At 39.8% G+C, this 16451-nt stretch overlaps 2 protein-coding genes across 8 annotated transcripts in view; one reads left to right on the top strand and one right to left on the bottom strand.

The window, feature by feature from the left end:
• Positions 1 to 9445, top strand: part of Dora (zinc finger SWIM domain-containing dorado) — a 52221-nt gene extending 42776 nt beyond the window's left edge. For 2 of the 4 annotated variants that reach the window (XM_034318341.2, XM_034318340.2), the window contains exons 5-22: positions 7 to 66; positions 253 to 679; positions 755 to 1006; positions 1068 to 1352; positions 1422 to 1964; positions 2070 to 2246; positions 2343 to 2529; positions 2712 to 2841; positions 2910 to 3066; positions 3142 to 3338; positions 3414 to 3906; positions 3987 to 4115; positions 4203 to 4416; positions 4492 to 4790; positions 4855 to 4959; positions 5058 to 5425; positions 5513 to 5662; positions 5788 to 9445. In XM_034318341.2, coding sequence (XP_034174232.1) covers positions 7 to 66; positions 253 to 679; positions 755 to 1006; positions 1068 to 1352; positions 1422 to 1964; positions 2070 to 2246; positions 2343 to 2529; positions 2712 to 2841; positions 2910 to 3066; positions 3142 to 3338; positions 3414 to 3906; positions 3987 to 4115; positions 4203 to 4416; positions 4492 to 4790; positions 4855 to 4959; positions 5058 to 5425; positions 5513 to 5662; positions 5788 to 5854 — 4240 coding nt within the window. In that variant the 3' untranslated portion in view covers positions 5855 to 9445. The remainder of the gene's footprint in view (positions 1 to 6; positions 67 to 252; positions 680 to 754; positions 1007 to 1067; positions 1353 to 1421; positions 1965 to 2069; positions 2247 to 2342; positions 2530 to 2711; positions 2842 to 2909; positions 3067 to 3141; positions 3339 to 3413; positions 3907 to 3986; positions 4116 to 4202; positions 4417 to 4491; positions 4791 to 4854; positions 4960 to 5057; positions 5426 to 5512; positions 5663 to 5787) is intronic. The other 2 variants (XM_034318342.2, XM_034318343.2) reach the window with 2 other exon arrangements.
• A 1792-nt stretch (positions 9446 to 11237) lies between these two features.
• On the bottom strand, positions 11238 to 16098 carry LOC117601530 (acyl-CoA Delta-9 desaturase). 4 transcript variants are annotated; one of them, XM_034318380.2, is made up of 7 exons: positions 15612 to 16098; positions 13951 to 14095; positions 13027 to 13383; positions 12240 to 12370; positions 11958 to 12163; positions 11628 to 11813; positions 11238 to 11556 (listed from the first exon to the last, which is right to left on the bottom strand). In XM_034318380.2, the coding sequence occupies exons 3-7, from the start codon at positions 13283 to 13285 to the stop codon at positions 11241 to 11243; spliced, it is 1098 nt and encodes a 365-aa protein (XP_034174271.1). In that variant the 5' UTR covers positions 13286 to 13383; positions 13951 to 14095; positions 15612 to 16098; the 3' UTR covers positions 11238 to 11240. The 4 variants fall into 4 exon arrangements, with proteins under 4 accessions (XP_034174271.1, XP_034174270.1, XP_034174272.1 ...); XM_034318379.2 differs by lacking the exon at positions 13951 to 14095 and having other exon boundaries at positions 15612 to 16097; XM_034318381.2 differs by lacking the exon at positions 13951 to 14095 and having other exon boundaries at positions 15973 to 16067.
• Between the last annotated feature and the right edge of the window lie 353 nt (positions 16099 to 16451).

Here is a 16451-nt window from a genome sequence, read left to right as displayed (position 1 = left end):
CTATAGTCGACGTCAAACATTTCGGTTGCTCGAGGTCATTCCCTCTACTAAGGGCCACGGCAAAAGGTATACCTGCATTCTCAGCTTCTATTTACACGTATCGTACCACCTGATCTGTGTGAATCATTCCCAAGAATTTTCCTTAATTCATCACTCGAGTCAACGCGTGCGTGATCGTCCATTAAACGATCGAAAAGCGATCGTCCGTTATTGCACGCGAGATGTATCATCGTTTCTCCTGGTTAATTGCAGCGATGTTAATTACCTGAGCACCACTGCGCCTCCTGCAGCTGCCGAATGGTCCTCGCTGTTGCGACCGTTGCGAGGACGCGAGCCGGAAGGGATGTGGAACCTTCTGTCGATAGTGCGCGAGATGTTCAAGAGGACCGATCGGAACGCGATTCCGTTGTTGGAAATCATCACCGAGGAGTGCATGGCCTGCGAGCAGATCCTCGTCTGGTGGTTCAACACGAAGGTAGCGTTGCTGAACGGGACCGGATACGGTGGTAAACACAATATGAACAGCAACGTGCACGCGTCCCAACATGCCTGCTCGTCATTGTGCGACGAGATTGTAGTCCTTTGGAGACTGGCCGCTTTGAATCCCGGCCTGTCGCCGGCTGAACGCGAGATGCTTCACGGTCAGTTCACCGCCTGGCACATGAAAGTCATCGATAAGGTAAAGTACCCCGGTCGTCGCCATGATTTGTATAAAAGAGAACTTAAATTTATACTTAATTCAACGTGTGTTCAGGTGACGAAAAGTCGAGGCAGTTCAGTGACGCACAATTCACACAACAGAAACAACAGCGGCGGTCACAAGGATTCATTGAAGAACGACCTGGCCGTGTTCACCGGTTTCAAGTCCGCCCTCGAGGCGTGTTATCTGGACTGGGAAGAGTACACCTTACCAGGTATCACGTACACCGCCGGAAGCAATCCCATGTATCATTGTCCGTTCACCTGTTTTCGGCATGCCGGCGATACGAGGACCGAGGTGAATCAGGTAGGTCGTTCGATCGATTCAAAGAAAAACAGGATAATGTAATCCTTGGGAATTGATACAGGTGAACTCGAGCGCAGCAGTGTTAAATTGTCAACCACCTGTGTCCCACCATCATGGAAGACGACCGTTGAGTTTGGGCTTGGTGGAGTTCAGTTGGCGAGAGATTCCGCGAAAGGGTCCGGGAATGTCTTCGAGGAACGGCGGTGGCGACGGGAATCGGAGTAGCGTCAGTTCGGAAGGTTTCTGCGAGAACGAGACCGATATGCCCGATATACCCGAGCCTCAGGTAGTCCTCGTTAGACGTTCTTGCGCTCAACTGAATAATTGCGGGGACACGGATTCGCAGGTTCGTCTTGATTCGTCTTTTCTTTTTACCTTATCGTCTCGTGCACTTTGATTGATACGCTTGTTCCAGGAGGGTGGTGGCAGCGAGTCGTCCTCCAATAGCAACGTTAGTCTGAAGAACGCTCAAGACTCGGACAAGCACCGCTCAAACGCCTCGTCCGAGACCCATAGTGATAGTAGCGATAGTAGTAATAACAAAGCTGCCTGCGGTTCAAAGAGCGAGCAGGAGTCTGACCAAGAGAAGGATCCCTCCAGAAGGCCCTCCAAGGACGAAAGTTCTTCGTCCAGCAGCGATAGCCCGTCTGGCGACGAGTATCATGTATATTATTACGATCCAAAGGCGGTCGCAGGTACCAGTGGCAGCTCTAGCAAAGATTCCAAGAACGAATCGCAAGCAAACACCGCGCCAAACGCGAGCATGGTGTTGGGTAACCTAATGAAGACAGAGGACCCATGGGACATACTGTTCGCCAGAGCGGAAGGACTTTACGCCCATGGGCACACGAGAGAAGCTTGCATCTTGGGTGTTCAACTTGGCGAGGAGTTGCTGGCTAATCCACCGAATCTCATGATCGACGAGCCACCGGCGCCTGTCAAGGGGAAAAAGAAGAAGGTAGATTCATTGGAAAGACTTGGTTTCGTTTGCTGGTTCAGTAAGGACCCGTTCCAATTTGTTCAAAGAATCCGGTGCATAACGAATACAATTACGATGTTTTAGCAACAAGTAAATCCGGCGTCCCATCAGCTCACGTGCCTTGCGTCCGCCACGTTAGCCAAGTGTTGTTTCCTCTGCACGGTCCTCGCTGAGAATCCTGAATATCACAATTTGGCCTTCAGGGTCGGCCTGTTTGGCCTGGAAATGGCTAGACCGCCTGCTAATACCAAACCTTTGGAGGTAGACAAGAAGACTAGTTTTTCATTTCGTTTCCTTTTAGTTGGATATTTCTTGGAAGAGAATGATTTATTTATATTTTATCGTTTGGTCTTCCAGGTAAAATTAGCTCACCAAGAAAGCGAATTGGTTGGGCTTTTGAAAAGAATTCCACTCGGTCCAGCGGAATTGGCCATGGTTCGACAAAGAGCCGAGCAACTGAGAGACGGGGTTCTAAGGTCCAGGGGTCACGCGCTGCTTCCCATCATGCTGGCTAGTTTCATATTCGACGCCCTAAATGCACCAAGTATGCCTTTTTATTTTCATTATCATTTCTTCTGAAATTGAATACTTGACGAGAGAAACGTTCCATGCGATACGGTTGCATGATTGATGAGTTTAGGTTGAAGGATATCCTTTTTCAGAGAAGAAAGTGTTAGCGTTTAAATAATTTAGACGGAAATTAAAATATTGTGGAATGATTCGCAGGACTAAAACGACTGTCCTCAGGCATTGACGAGAATCTTGGGTTCGACGCGGCCGTCGCTGCATTAGGGTTGAAAGCGAACGTGAGCGAGGCTGACCATCCGCTTCTTTGCGAAGGCACTCGACGACAGAGGTACGTTTCACGCGTCTTAATCCTTATTACATTATTATTATTCATTATTTATTTTTTCATTGTTTCAGAGGTGACTTGGCTATCACGTTGCTTGTCCATTATAAGGATGAGCCAACGAAGGTTGCCAGAATAATGGACAAATTATTGGATCGCGATGTTCATCAGTTAATCAAATCGCCAATTTTGAGCAGTTATTACACTTCCAATCCTCCAACGAAGAATGAGGTATAAAACGGTTTCATTTCGAAGTTGCATAACGATTAACAAATATAAGCGAAGAACAATTTTTTGGTTCACCAGATGGCAAGATATCTTCACGACGAAGAGTGTTCCTCTCCTCTCGCCGGAACGGATGCGGGAAATGGTGACAGCGTTGTTGGTACCAGCAGCAGACCGCATAGTAGCACCAGCGCGGAATTGGAAACTGGCATGAGTGCGCTCACGGTGCAACCGCAAATCGTTCAGCAACCTGTGCCTACTAGAACTAAAGAAACAAGGTTAGTACCTCGATGATTTTCGTGCACAAGTCTTTAGATTCTTGGTGAAGGTAACGATGCATTGATCTGTTATAGATACAAGAGCAAGAGGGTGTATCCATCGATTCCCAACCAGCCATCCGAAGCAGGAGCACACTTCATGTGCGAGTTAGCAAAGACGGTTCTAGCGAAAGCTGGTGGCAACAGTTCCACTTCGCTGTTCACTCAGGCATCCACGAGCCAGAATCACCACGGACCTCATAGAGCCTTGCACATGTGCGCCTTTCAGCTCGGTCTATACGCTCTCGGCCTCCATAACTGCGTTACTCCAAATTGGCTGAGTCGCACTTATTCGAGCCACGTGTCCTGGATCACCGGCCAGGCGATGGAAATCGGAGCTCCGGCCATTTGGTTCCTCATAGAAAGTTGGGAAGGGCATTTGACACCACCGGAGGCTGTCAGCATAGCCGACAAATCGTCCAGGGGCAGTGACCCCAACATGGTTCGGGCGGCCGCTGAACTCGCTTTGTCTTGCTTACCACACGCTCACGCGCTCAATCCGAATGAAGTTCAGAGAGCGATTTTGCAGGTAGGAATTTTCTTTTCGCTCGTGGTACACAAAAGTTTCTCGAATCGAAGAGATTGTGCACGGATCCTGTTTCGTTATAGTGCAAAGAGCAGAGCGACCTTATGTTGGAAAAGGCTTGCATCACTGTGGAGAATACCGCGAAAGGAGGCGGTGTATATCCGGAAGTACTTTTCCAGGTTGCAAAGTATTGGTATGAACTGTATCTCAGGGTAAGTAAATTCTATCAAACGATGAAGGACAAGAGAAGTATCAGTCATGCACCATGAAGAAAGATTAATGAATTTTGTGCAATGTAGCACACTCCTGGTGGAGAACAGCAAGACAACATGCCGCACGATTCTTTGCAATTGGATCTCAATGGAGTGCTTTTAGTAGAGCCTGGACCATCGGTGGATATATCCAATGGTCAGATGATGCCAGGACCGGCTCAAGCAGTGGTGGTTACAAGCACTCAACCACCTCCTCAACCATATCCTACGCATCCGACTATAACTACCCTGGCACCATTGGGTATTTGTTTCTTTTCTTTCAGAGCTAGCAATGTAAGTATGCATTTTACTAAATGTATATTGTATTTGATTGCAGGGGTTGGTATGCCGTATGCAGTAGGCCCCTACAGTTTCGTACATCCCCATCACTCGATTCCTACGTTCGGTGGACCGATGCCTTCGCATAGGGTAACTCTACCACCAGCACCGCCGCACATGCAAATGTATCATGCGGCATTCCCGCCTCATCCGGGTCATCCGCAGCATCCTCAACATCCGCACCATCCGTCACAACCCACGCAACCACCATCTCTGCCGCAATACTACACACCGCAACCCCCACCACCACCGGGGACTCATCATTTGTTCACCATGCAACAGCCTATACAAGTTAATGTAGGTATTTTGGCTTGCTTTAATTGCTCGAAGCGCATCATTCGAGCAAGTCGTTCCTTTTCAGGTCCAAGCGGGTGTAACCGGTCCTATACCAGGTCAGAGCAACATGCCTGGATCAGCGTTGGTTCAGACACAGCCCATAATATCCACCGTAAGAACTCAGCCGCAGGTAACTGTATAATCTGCGTAGCTTTTATTATGAACACATTAATTCCTCGTAACGTGGATGCTCTGTTAATAACACGACGTTTCGTTTTTAAATATCAGGTGCATAGGCAAACACAACCCTTCAGCCAACAACAGCTACGATCTCTCGTGGCGGCGTATCGCGTTGGCATGTTGGCATTAGAGACTCTAGCTCGCCGGGTGCACGATGACAGACCCCAGGCGAAATACGCGCGGAATCCACCGTACGGCGAAGACGTGAAGTGGTTGTTGAGAGTGTCCAAACGTCTCGGTACTCAGTATCTTCATCAGCTTTGTATCTGCACCGTGAACAGCATCATTAGTCCTTTCGTTCTTCACGACGTTGCACTGGAAGCGGCGGTCTACCTAGCTAGAAATAATCCAGCTCTCGTGTTGCAACACTTGAGATCCGCTCCGTTGGCACCCCTTGTGCACAAATGTCAACAAATGTTAGCCTCTACCTAAGACTCTCTTATTATATTTTCTCGAACATCAACCGTGACGATAAATCATGTTTTTGATTTTATCGATTATAGGTACATTCAGTGCATGCACCAGAAGCTGTATCACTTGACAGGAGGGGACTACGAGGACTTTGTGAACATTGTATGCGAAGCGAAGGCAGCGTTTCACATTACACCAGAGGGGCATGCTCAATTCAAGGATTGGCTTCAGTCCATTAAAAGGTATCAATTTTGTTGAAGTATCAGGCTAGAAATTTGAAACTTTCAGTTTAAACAAGAGGTACCGTGGGAGTGGATAAGGTAATTATCCTCAGCCTCATTGTCGCAAAAATGACTGTGTTTTTTAGATCTCAATCCTGTAACAAAGATCTCTGGGCACAAATCAACGCGGCCCTCCAACAGAACGGCAAATGACACAGAGCGGAGCCAGGCGTGACGTGGCTCACCTCCCTTCCTCATCCTCCACCACCCCCGCCACCTCCTCCACCGACGACGACAACAACCCTAGTGCTTCAACATCAGCATCCCTGTCATCCTCATCCACAGAGCGTCGTATGCGTTCACGGGCTGGCTACCCTCGACAAGCTGGAACAGGATCTCCATAACGTTCATCGTCGACGTACCACCGTCGCCTCAACAGTGGCATCGTTTACCAACGATCATCGGACCATCAAGCTTAGGAACGGCCGATAATTAATTAACTTCTGATAGGAGAAACAAGCGGATCGATCCCACTGAGCGAGATATAATTCTGTGTTTAGTTAATCTGTCTGAAAGTTTTGAGCGAAAGAGAAACGGCGAGGGAGTATCGAGCGTGAGGATCAGCGAGAAAGAGAGAAGAGGAGAGATAGATTCTGAGCGTTTGTGTGCGCGCGTGAGAGCGAGAGAGAAAGAGAGAGAGAAAGGGCAGAGAGAGTTAGTATGACTATTCTTTTAATTAAGGAACGTGCAGGTTTTGCAAATTACACTTTATCGTCACCGACCGTATCTTGGAAGATTGAGAAGCGATAAATCATTCAGACGAATCGTGTCGCGTACGTCGATCGCTATTCAAGTTGGTTTTCTGTTTTTTTTTTCTTCTTCAATGAGAAGCAAGTTGCATTGGAATCGAAGAATCAAAAAAATTTCAGGTTTCTCTGGATCGCCATCGGTAATTCTGCAAGGAGAATCATATAGTTGGTTCGACACACGGAAACCATTTTCACTTTTCTTCTTCTTTTCTTACATACTTTTTTTTTGTCTTCTACTGGTTTTCGTTAAGACCCTAAGATTGAAACATCTTTAGCTACGATTAGATAGGAAATTTTATTTTTCATTCATAGATAGGATGAATTCTCGCGTCTGTTATTTTATTTTTGTAAACAATTAAGCAAATTTTTAAAATATCGATCATACACATCTATATATATATATATAAATATATAAAAGGGATGACGATAAGGTCAGATTCGTATAAGTGATAAATTACTTAAATAACGTTGATGAAAAATTTTTATAGAAGTGAAACATTTTTACTTTCCTAAAATGACGATCGACCTCGTCCACCACCACCATCACAATCATCAATAACAATGACAACAGCACCGCCCTTCCAACAAATTTTTGTCTCCTTTTCATTTTATTTTGCTATGCGATTATATTTTAGTTCTTATTCCTTTCTCTCTTTACTACTTCTTCTTCATGTATCTTTCATTTTTCTTTTTTTCTTTTTTTTTTAATTATATTGTAGGCGTATATTATATCACGTTCGCAAGCATATTCTCGTTTCTTTGTCATTAACGACAATCCATAAACGAAACATGATCTCTGTAATTTTTAAATTAAAATAATTTGAAGAACGAATAAAGCAAAATTATAGCTGATGTCGCGTTTTCCAACTATTGAGCCACACCTGTCCACGATGAATAATATTTCTGAAGAACACAGTGTGACAAATATGTGTAACATAGTAATAGGATGTTCAGTTTCTGTTTATGTCGTTTTTCAACGCAATTTAGTTCCTTTTTCCTTTGAAAATAAACATTGATTTTGTTTATCCCGAACCTCCACCCTTCATCGTTTATCATAATTAAATACTTACCAGTTGGTTGGTCCATTTTCTTCATCGAAGAAAATCGTCATAGTTTGTTTAATTAATATTTCAAAATTATGTTCTATTTTATTAATTTCTCTGTAGGTGAAGAATGAAAAGAAATATAATGGCTCGACACATTTGTGGAAATGGCAAAGTAATATTAAATGGCACTGCCACTAATTAACAATACGATGGTCATGAAAAGAGCAATATTTAAGTGTTAATGCATTCTAACGTGATACTATAGATCGTAATATTGTTCCATGTCCTCGAAGAGTTAAGGCACCATCAAAATGGCAGCTAAATATATATTTTAAGTAATCGTATCATGTTGTCGTGTGGAAGATCATTTTATTCGACTGGGGGTATATAGTATTTTTTTTTTTTTGTTGGTAAATGAAAATTTAGAGCAGCTGAAATTCAAGGAAAATTATCAATTTGAATCAATTATAATTGGTACTTTAATCGACAAAAAAAAATTGATGGTATTAAAAATTTAATTGTCTACTTTAATAATTCAATTTTAAACAAATTTTAACCTAAAGATTATGATACAGAAATGTTATTTCTTCTTAATTCCTTGAATTTCTTCGATAATGGCCGACGTATGGGGGTGGGTGACGAGACTCGAGTGTACATCCGATTCACAGCTGCCCCGTGTGTACATATATAAATATAAAATGATCTAGTTCATATATCAAAGAAAAAAAAGAAAGAAAAACATGAACGACGTCGTAGTATATACTCTAGGTCCACTTCTTGCGTGTGTGCATTATAATCAATTTACTTATAGGCGTAGACACCTCACTAGCCTACTTAGCGTTTAGAAATGACACTAGATACTTAAAAAAAGAACAAAAAAAAAAAGGAAATGAAGAAACGATCCCTACGATTTTTTTCACTTAGACGGTTGAAAGGGAGGTTGCGGATTACGAGGTCGAACTGTAAAGTATTAAATCAAGGAAAAAATAAGATCCTAGACTCGAGATTTAGAACTGCTAGATTTCCTTTGCTTCTTGATCCGTGCGAGAATGTTTAGTTGAGAATCGTGCTGGCTGAAATTCATATCTGGAGCCATGGTTGATCCCCATACCACCCTATTCGAGGATTAAAGTATTATTTCTTTTTTATACAAAAGTAATTTTTTTTAATTAAATAAATTATTGAAAATTACAGAAATTTTCATTCTGTAAATCAGAATTTTTATAATTATTTTTAAGCTTATTATAAAATGTTATGAAAATTTTCAAATCTTCAATTTTTGAATTTTTATCTTCCATGATTTTTGAGAAATCTAATGAACGCCAGCTCGATTCCCAATGTATATATAACAAATGCTCGCGTTTCTACCCAAAAACAATGCGAAACGATCACTTGCTAGTATCACCCTCCTTGACGTTTCGTGTTCAGCGAATGTTCTATGGTTCACCAAACTGTGCTGAATTGTATATAAGATTTCACTACGTTTCGATGAGATTCTATTTCGTGGAATCACGTTTGAATATTGGATCAGCAATAGAGGAGAATTCGCAAATGGAACTCGAAAGTCAGTAGTTTCATTTTTAATAATCCAATCTGTTATCATTTTCCAACTGATTTTCTTAACTAAGCGTTTTCGAAACACTATAGAAGAGCTATTTTGATGTTCTTAGAGCATTTTCTGAACACTCTCAGTTTTAGACGAAAAATACGAGAACAAAAAAAAAAATATATTGGAAGGCGACAAAGTATCTATTTTTACACTTAATTGAAAAATGTCGAAGAAAATTTCGAATGAAAAAAAAAAAAAATAAAGAAGAAGAAGAAGAAGAAACAGAGAAATGAAGAATAGTTTCCTCTCGATTCGAAGTATCTGGCCGTTTGATATAAAAATTAGAGAAGCACCGGAAGCCAATCTTCTGTCGAAGTAAAAAAAAAAAAAAAAAGGAAAATGATGAATATATTTATATATAAGGATAAAGAAAAAAGAAAAAAAAAAGGACGAACGTTCGTGGCGAACGAAACCGTTCCAGAATATGGATGTCTGTAAATAATCGTCGTTTAAATGAATTTTTTTAATTGCTAGCTAGCGAACGATCGCTGAGTAATCATTTCGATCGATGTTTCAATCGATACACGAAACTCTGGCGATGATTTTTAGACTTCCGTCTAGTATGAACGCAATTTATCGAGTTGCAGTAGCTTCGTAGAAACGCGAGGTCCTTATTCGTGAGACCTTGAGAAAAATGAAGAAGAAAAAAAGAGAGGTTCTCACGAAGGAACCATTGGCAATTATATAAGATTGTACATACATTAACGATCGCATTGCACTAATAATAAGTGTGTAAGAGTTTCTCGTATGCGAACTCAAAAATCGCATTGAAAATTTTCTTTCTTTTAAAATTGAGGTTATCTATTTGCGGATAAAACAGTTCGAGATTGAACGTTTAGAATAGAAGAAAATCGAGAGCAATAATTTTTTAAATAAGACTCGAGGTTATCTGATCGTCTCAACGTGGATAATTAGTTTCAAAGGTTTCTCCCACAATAAAGTTCCAATTCGATTTCCTGAAATTTTGTCCTTTATTAAAAAAAGAAAAGGATTTGCGATTCTGTGTTCGATCGAGAAGTTCGAAGCCACTCGAATATTTAGATATAGACACATTTTTCTCGACAGATTTTTGAGAAACGTAATTTTTCACTCCCCCATTGAAATTAACACGAATGAAAAAAGAAAATTCCAATGTTATATGAATTCAACGAAATCGAAAGAATCTATAAAATCACGAGAGGTTGCGTTTTAAAAAATCATACGAAGGGATCGAATCTGTCGAGAAGGAAACTTTTGCTCTTCGCTGTTGATCGACTTTCATGATAATTATATAGCGTTAATATCCTATTTGTAAAACTTTTCTTCTTGACTTGCATTCACTGAATCACAGATGGCATTGTATATTGTAAACGGTGCATTTTTTTTTCTTTTTCGATCGCAGAATAATGTCGAACGATGTTGTACCGAGAAGGAGAAACATATTTCCGTTCGTTTCTTTCAATTCGAATGAGTGTAAATGAAATTTTTATGAGGTACTTGGTTTCGATGTAATTCATCAACGTAGGATACCAGCGTACTGTAACGTGTGCTGAATATATTTCGATTTCTAATTGCGTCCTTCGTCCGTTATCTTTCTATTGTATCGATCCACTGAAATACAATTTCTGATTTCACAAGTCGACTTTTGTCTTTACCTATCGCGAAAACCATCTAATTCTTTGTTTTAAACTTCTGAGGTTTCGAATTCATTGTTTTGAAAAGTCCGCCAAAAGTGTAGCCATCTAACAGAAAACCGCTCAAGTTAATCAGTATTGATCTGTTGGTTATATAGAATTCTACTTATCTTCATTAATCGGAATCTACTTTATTTACAATTGATATAAACTTTTTGAAAGTACTTCGCTGGCAGTGGACAGAATTACATATTTTCTCAATAAATAGTAAAGAGGAATATTTGTTCTCATTCTTCGTATATCCTCGATATTGTACTACACTATCATCATCACTTTTATGTATTCATATAAAACTATTTCCCTGTATCTATTTAAATTCACGATTAGAACAAACTCAATTCACACTATCGACTGAAAAATCACTTTCTAATAAAATGTTTGCGTTTCAGAAGATCAATCTTGCATCTCAATCACACATAAATACTGTATTGTCATATTTTCAGGAACAGCAAAACTGAGTCCTTATTGTTTCTTCCTGTCCATGAGTTCTAATTCTTTTTGGTCCTCCATAGGGATATCCGTGTCTCCAAAACCCCAGACATGACTGCCATCACCAGATCTGTTCGCTCTTCGTCGTACCATGGCTGGCGAGACGTATTTGCGATCGTATGCCCATCCAATATGTGAAAACATATCAATGAACGCAGTGGTTACATTGAACGTGTAATTCCCTAACTCTCCTGTCTTGTAATCCCAAGGGAAGACGTGATGGAAGTTGTGCCATCCTTCGCCGAGGGCTGCTATGGACACTGCCACGTTTTCGACGGGGGAAATGTACCTAAGATATTGGTTACTTACAAATTTCTAATTTTATAGTCGTTTTTTTTTATTTTAATTTTGCAAACTTACTTATCATAGGGTCGTTGACCCCACATGTGAGCCACGCTGTTCACGAAGAACGCTATGTTGAGGGTCACGCAGAACCGGAAGTTGAAGTTCACCCAGAAAGATATCCATACTGATTCTGACCAGAAGTAGCACGGCACACCGACCGGAAGTCCGACGGTTAGTAAAAGAAACAGAGGTATGTATAGTCTGGAGATAAAAGTGGTCGTTAATGAAAATTTTTTTTAAGGATTACTAAACAAATTTTTGTTATTTTTATTATTCTCTTTAACTACAATTTAATGATCAAGTCAAATTGTTAATACTAAGAATTTATCAATCTTGTTGAATTACCTCTTTTGCCACATGACAATGGGGTCAGCCTCTAAATCGCTCATGTCAACGGCTTTCCTTTTCGAAATTACATCAGGATGCGGTGTAATGAAAAGCCAGCCCACATGGGCGAAAAAGAAACCCCGTTTCACGTTATGGGGATCAGCATCCGTCTCGCTGTATTTATGGTGCACCCTGTGATCCAACGCCCATGCGTACACGTGTTTCTATAAACGAAACAAAATTTTATTATCAATTTGTTTATGAAAAAAAAAAAATAATAATTCGAAAATGGTATAAAACCTGTCCTGTGATGGTAAACAGGAAAATGAGAAGTAGTCTTAGAGGCCATTTCGCTTTGTACGCCCTGTGGGACCAAAGCCTATGTGCACCCGCTGTTATGCCGAAACCGGAAGTGTATACAGTCACGAATGCTGCAACAGAACGCGCATCACGTGTATTTATAGTTTTCTAACTCGATACGCATCGAGTATATTTATAGTGTAGAACTTGACCGATTTGTCAATGCAGATGTTTGACAAACATATCTGATAAATATTAACAATTAAACTGTTAGTAGATTTAGCTTGAAACGGAAGTAACTATAATTGAGAGGGTAACTGAAATAAAACTTTTATATTATTTTGTCACTTATTAATAATTTCAAGGAAAATAAAAATTATAAATTTTAATCAAATTACATTACTGAATTATAAATGTTGATTAAAGTTTAACTAAATTGAAGCATACGTGACCGTTATTGATCATCAGATTTTAATAATTTGTGGAATTCTTGGCCAAGAACAACGTCATGGATTAATAATAATCTTACAGGAAATGACTAGAGGCTATTTCTGTCGTTGCTTTCAATTTTTCCTACAGAGACATTACGAGGTTGTTCAAGAAATAGGCACGCAGTTTGTTTCCGTTATGACAAACATTCTTTGGAAGAATTACATAATTAATTAATAATATTTTGTGAAATTGGAAACGCCAGATATTCAAAGAAGATTTCTTATGGTTTCAATTTCAATACATATTACCAAATACAATCTGGCAGTGGTGCAGCGTTATAATTTCATTTACATACCCCATAAAACTGTGAAAAATTTCGCTTTTGCGAAGATGAGGTAGAGACCGTAAACACAGCCGGCATGAATGAAGATCTGCGCGGTTAGATCCGGCCACGCGATGCGAGGAACGTATTCCACTTTACTGCTACTGTAATTCTCATCAACTGTTAAAAAATCGTCCGTCACCGCAATTCTGTTATTCGCCTTCGAGTTTTCCTCTTCATCTTCCGAGGCGTGACACTCCGCCGGTGGCATTCGTTCCTTATTCGGAGACATTTCTTCTTCTTTATTTATCACCAATTCAGTTCTGACTAGTTTAATACTGTATTTATACCTCGTACATTTTTAAGGTATGTTTATCGACTCTGCAGTTTCTGCAATTGAATTATTTATTGTTGAATCCAAATAACACTGGTCAAACTTGATGGAATTTTTGTAGGAATGAAAATTAAGGTTGATAATTAGCTCATTCTCGAAACTTGGGATCATTAATTTATGTGTTTAAGAAAGACAAAAACCTCAAGATTGTTTAAAATTTTAATCACATAGAGACCTATTCACAAATTGATAGATTTTCTTTATTTAAAATTTTTTTTACTAGCAGATTGCTATCACTATTCGCGACGAGTAGTTCAAAGAGACTGAACACTGTTCGAATGTTAGAGAATACTGCCTATCGATCGGGATACTGCCACTTGTGTTATCGCTGCCTCGACAATGGTATTTATTTTCAGATACTCGGTATTGAAGATTGATTATAATCAATAATCGTTGAAGATTAGATTTCTCAATTCATGAGAATTTTCAGTACCTAATTATTCATTTTTCACTTTAAGCTATCCATTTTTCTACTTTCCTATCAAAACTCAGATTATTTCAAATATTTCAATTGTTAATAGTACAAATTTCTGTTACTCTATTTCTCATCGAAAAATACTCACCAAATCGTGTGAAACCTGTGATGCTAAAAAGTATCTAACGACAAGAGAACGATCGATGGTGCTTTTAATATAATGGGCATCTATATCTACGATCTTTCGCGTTGATTTCAGGTTGCACCTGACACCTGAATCTAACACCTGTTTTCTGAAAATATGTACTTAATCTTTATCATCTTATTAATAATGTTCTATGAAACGAGTTTTATGATTCCGGGATACAAAAGGCACAAACGTAAAAAATTGTTTCATTTTTATTATAGAAGATATTTTAGGAAGCTGGAAATAAGCCTTTTAAATTTGCAATATTTTTTACAGCAGTACGCCTAAGATTGTATAGAAATTATTTTTATTTCCAAGAAATTCAACGTCTTCGACGTTATCGAGTTGACGGAAGTACGGCTCCATCAGTGTCAACCTAAACAATGTGAATTTAATATTGCCAGGGTGGCAGGGATGGCAAAGGGTGTTCGATTGCGAACATATCAGTTGCTCCGAGTGTTCGAGCAAACAGTGTTGTTGATAATCCAGCGAAGAGAAAAGAGACAGAACGGAAGAAAGGAATGTGTCTGGCGCCACGTGTCTTAGCTATGGGGGGTGGATGTAATTTGTTACGCCATAGGAAGTACAATACATCGTCGATCTTTATGCTAATGCTATTAAATGAAACTATCAGTGTATTTACATTTCCTTTTTCTCTCAAAGCGACGTCAAAAACACCATAACAAAATATTTCAATTTGTCATTTTAAATTAACAACGGGATTTAAATTAACCCTTACAATTAGTCAACCAGCGATTCCCATACCGGGTCAGATATTTCTTTACCAACGCAACAGCCTTTAATCAGGTTTTATTGTTAAGAATTTATAGTTCACGGTCGAATCGTTCGTCCTTCTGTTTAGATCGTGTTTATTCAAAGATCAGGTCGCTTCTCTATTACCGAAGCGATCATGAAACGATCTACTGAATTATTCCTTTGATAAATCGCTGCCTTAACCCTTTAACAGGGTGATCGATATTGATAATTAAGAAACTTTCGAGTATCTGATTTGAAACAGGGAAATGGGGGTATGAAAATTGCAATGGGGATCGATCTTCGCGATAGATGTCGAAGCAGATGAGACCATCGACGAATTTCTATAAATAATTACTTTCGTCACCGCATGGCAAGGACAAATCTGTCCGTGAAATACAAAAGCTAACAGTCTAATTTGATTTGTCCACGATTTACTCGAAGTCGAATCAAACTAGAAATCTGTCTAACTCTCTCTCGAGGTTAGTCGATATTAAAAACATTCCACTCGCTGAAGCATGTGATCCAGATGAATCACTATTCAAATGAAACGCGATTAAGAGTGACTTAAGATCAGTTGATGACGTGACGAATTTTCGAAATACATCTACAGTGGAAGATTTTTGTCGCAGTGGAAAGGAACGCGTTTGGTCAGACACATTTAGCGGACCATGGAGAGAGCCGCCAAATTATTTTTATTTCCCAAATTTCACACTGTTCCTTTCGAAATAAAAATCTTTGATTTTAGATTAATATTCTCGGTAATATGTTTTGTAAATTTGGGTCATGATTAGTAATGTAATTCAAAAATTTTCTTTCCTTTTAATAGAAAGATAAACATTTTCGAAGCTAATTAAATTGACACTTACATTAAAAAGGATTCAGTAGGCGTTTAACGTTCATTAGTTATTGTACTTCAAAAATTAATACCAATTACTGTATCTAAATTCCTTCAAAATTTCCTGAAAAACTGAATCACCATTTTTCTTCTTACGACCGATATCACTCACTAGCATTCTAAATTCAGCTGAAATTCTCTGTTTCTCGAATGAGTCATCCTTTACGCTAATGGCCGAGATTGTTCTTATCAGTATCGTGTATTCAGGCGATTGGGACACCTGCGAGATTATGTAGCCGGATTATGTAACATCAAGTTCGAAGAAAAGTGTTACAGGTGGTGTGGAATAAACAATGGTAAATAAATTTGACTCATTTGTAACGATGTGACACCTGTTCGACGCTCGTGATTCTTATTCACTCACACGCCCGAGTTCCGCGTCCCGGTTCGGATAAACACTGCTGTTGACGTTAACTCGCGCGCCTTAAATCCGCTTGTTACGTGCGCGAACTCGCGTCGCACGAGTCGCTTCGATCACATGCGGATCGACGCAAAACTTTCGTAAGTTTTCATCGCAGCCGAGTCAAATTCGTACATCGTTAATCGCTATCGCTATAAAGGTGAATTGCTTAATCCTTTCGTCCTCATTCAATCACGCGATGTCGCGTGCTTGACCTTTTGGTTTCACCCAAAGATAAGTGATAACCATAATAGATATTGCAGAAATCTTATTGCCAAAACGATCTACAATTTATGATACACGTACATACACGATACCATACAGATAATTTTATTGGAGACAAACGACGTTCTGATCGTCCGAAGAAAATCAATTCAAGTTAAGCTAGTACAGTTAATCGCGACAAAAGGC

This window comes from Osmia lignaria, chromosome 6, assembly GCF_051020975.1.
Source record: "Osmia lignaria lignaria isolate PbOS001 chromosome 6, iyOsmLign1, whole genome shotgun sequence".
Classification (NCBI taxonomy): domain Eukaryota; kingdom Metazoa; phylum Arthropoda; class Insecta; order Hymenoptera; family Megachilidae; genus Osmia; species Osmia lignaria.
This window is presented reverse-complemented; position numbering and strand designations above follow the sequence as displayed.

What these genes read in the sequence shown, in the direction of transcription:
- LOC117601530 (XM_034318380.2), bottom strand. Translation starts at nt 13,285, where the DNA reads ATGTCTCCGAATAAGGAACGAATGCCACCGGCGGAGTGTCACGCCTCG. An exon ending in TGTTTACCATCACAGGACAG is followed by an intron (nt 12,164 to 12,239) that starts GTTTTATACCAT and finishes TTTCGTTTATAG; the next exon opens with AAACACGTGTACGCATGGGC. An exon ending in GGTCAACGACCCTATGATAA is followed by an intron (nt 11,557 to 11,627) that starts GTAAGTTTGCAA and finishes CCAATATCTTAG; the next exon opens with GTACATTTCCCCCGTCGAAA.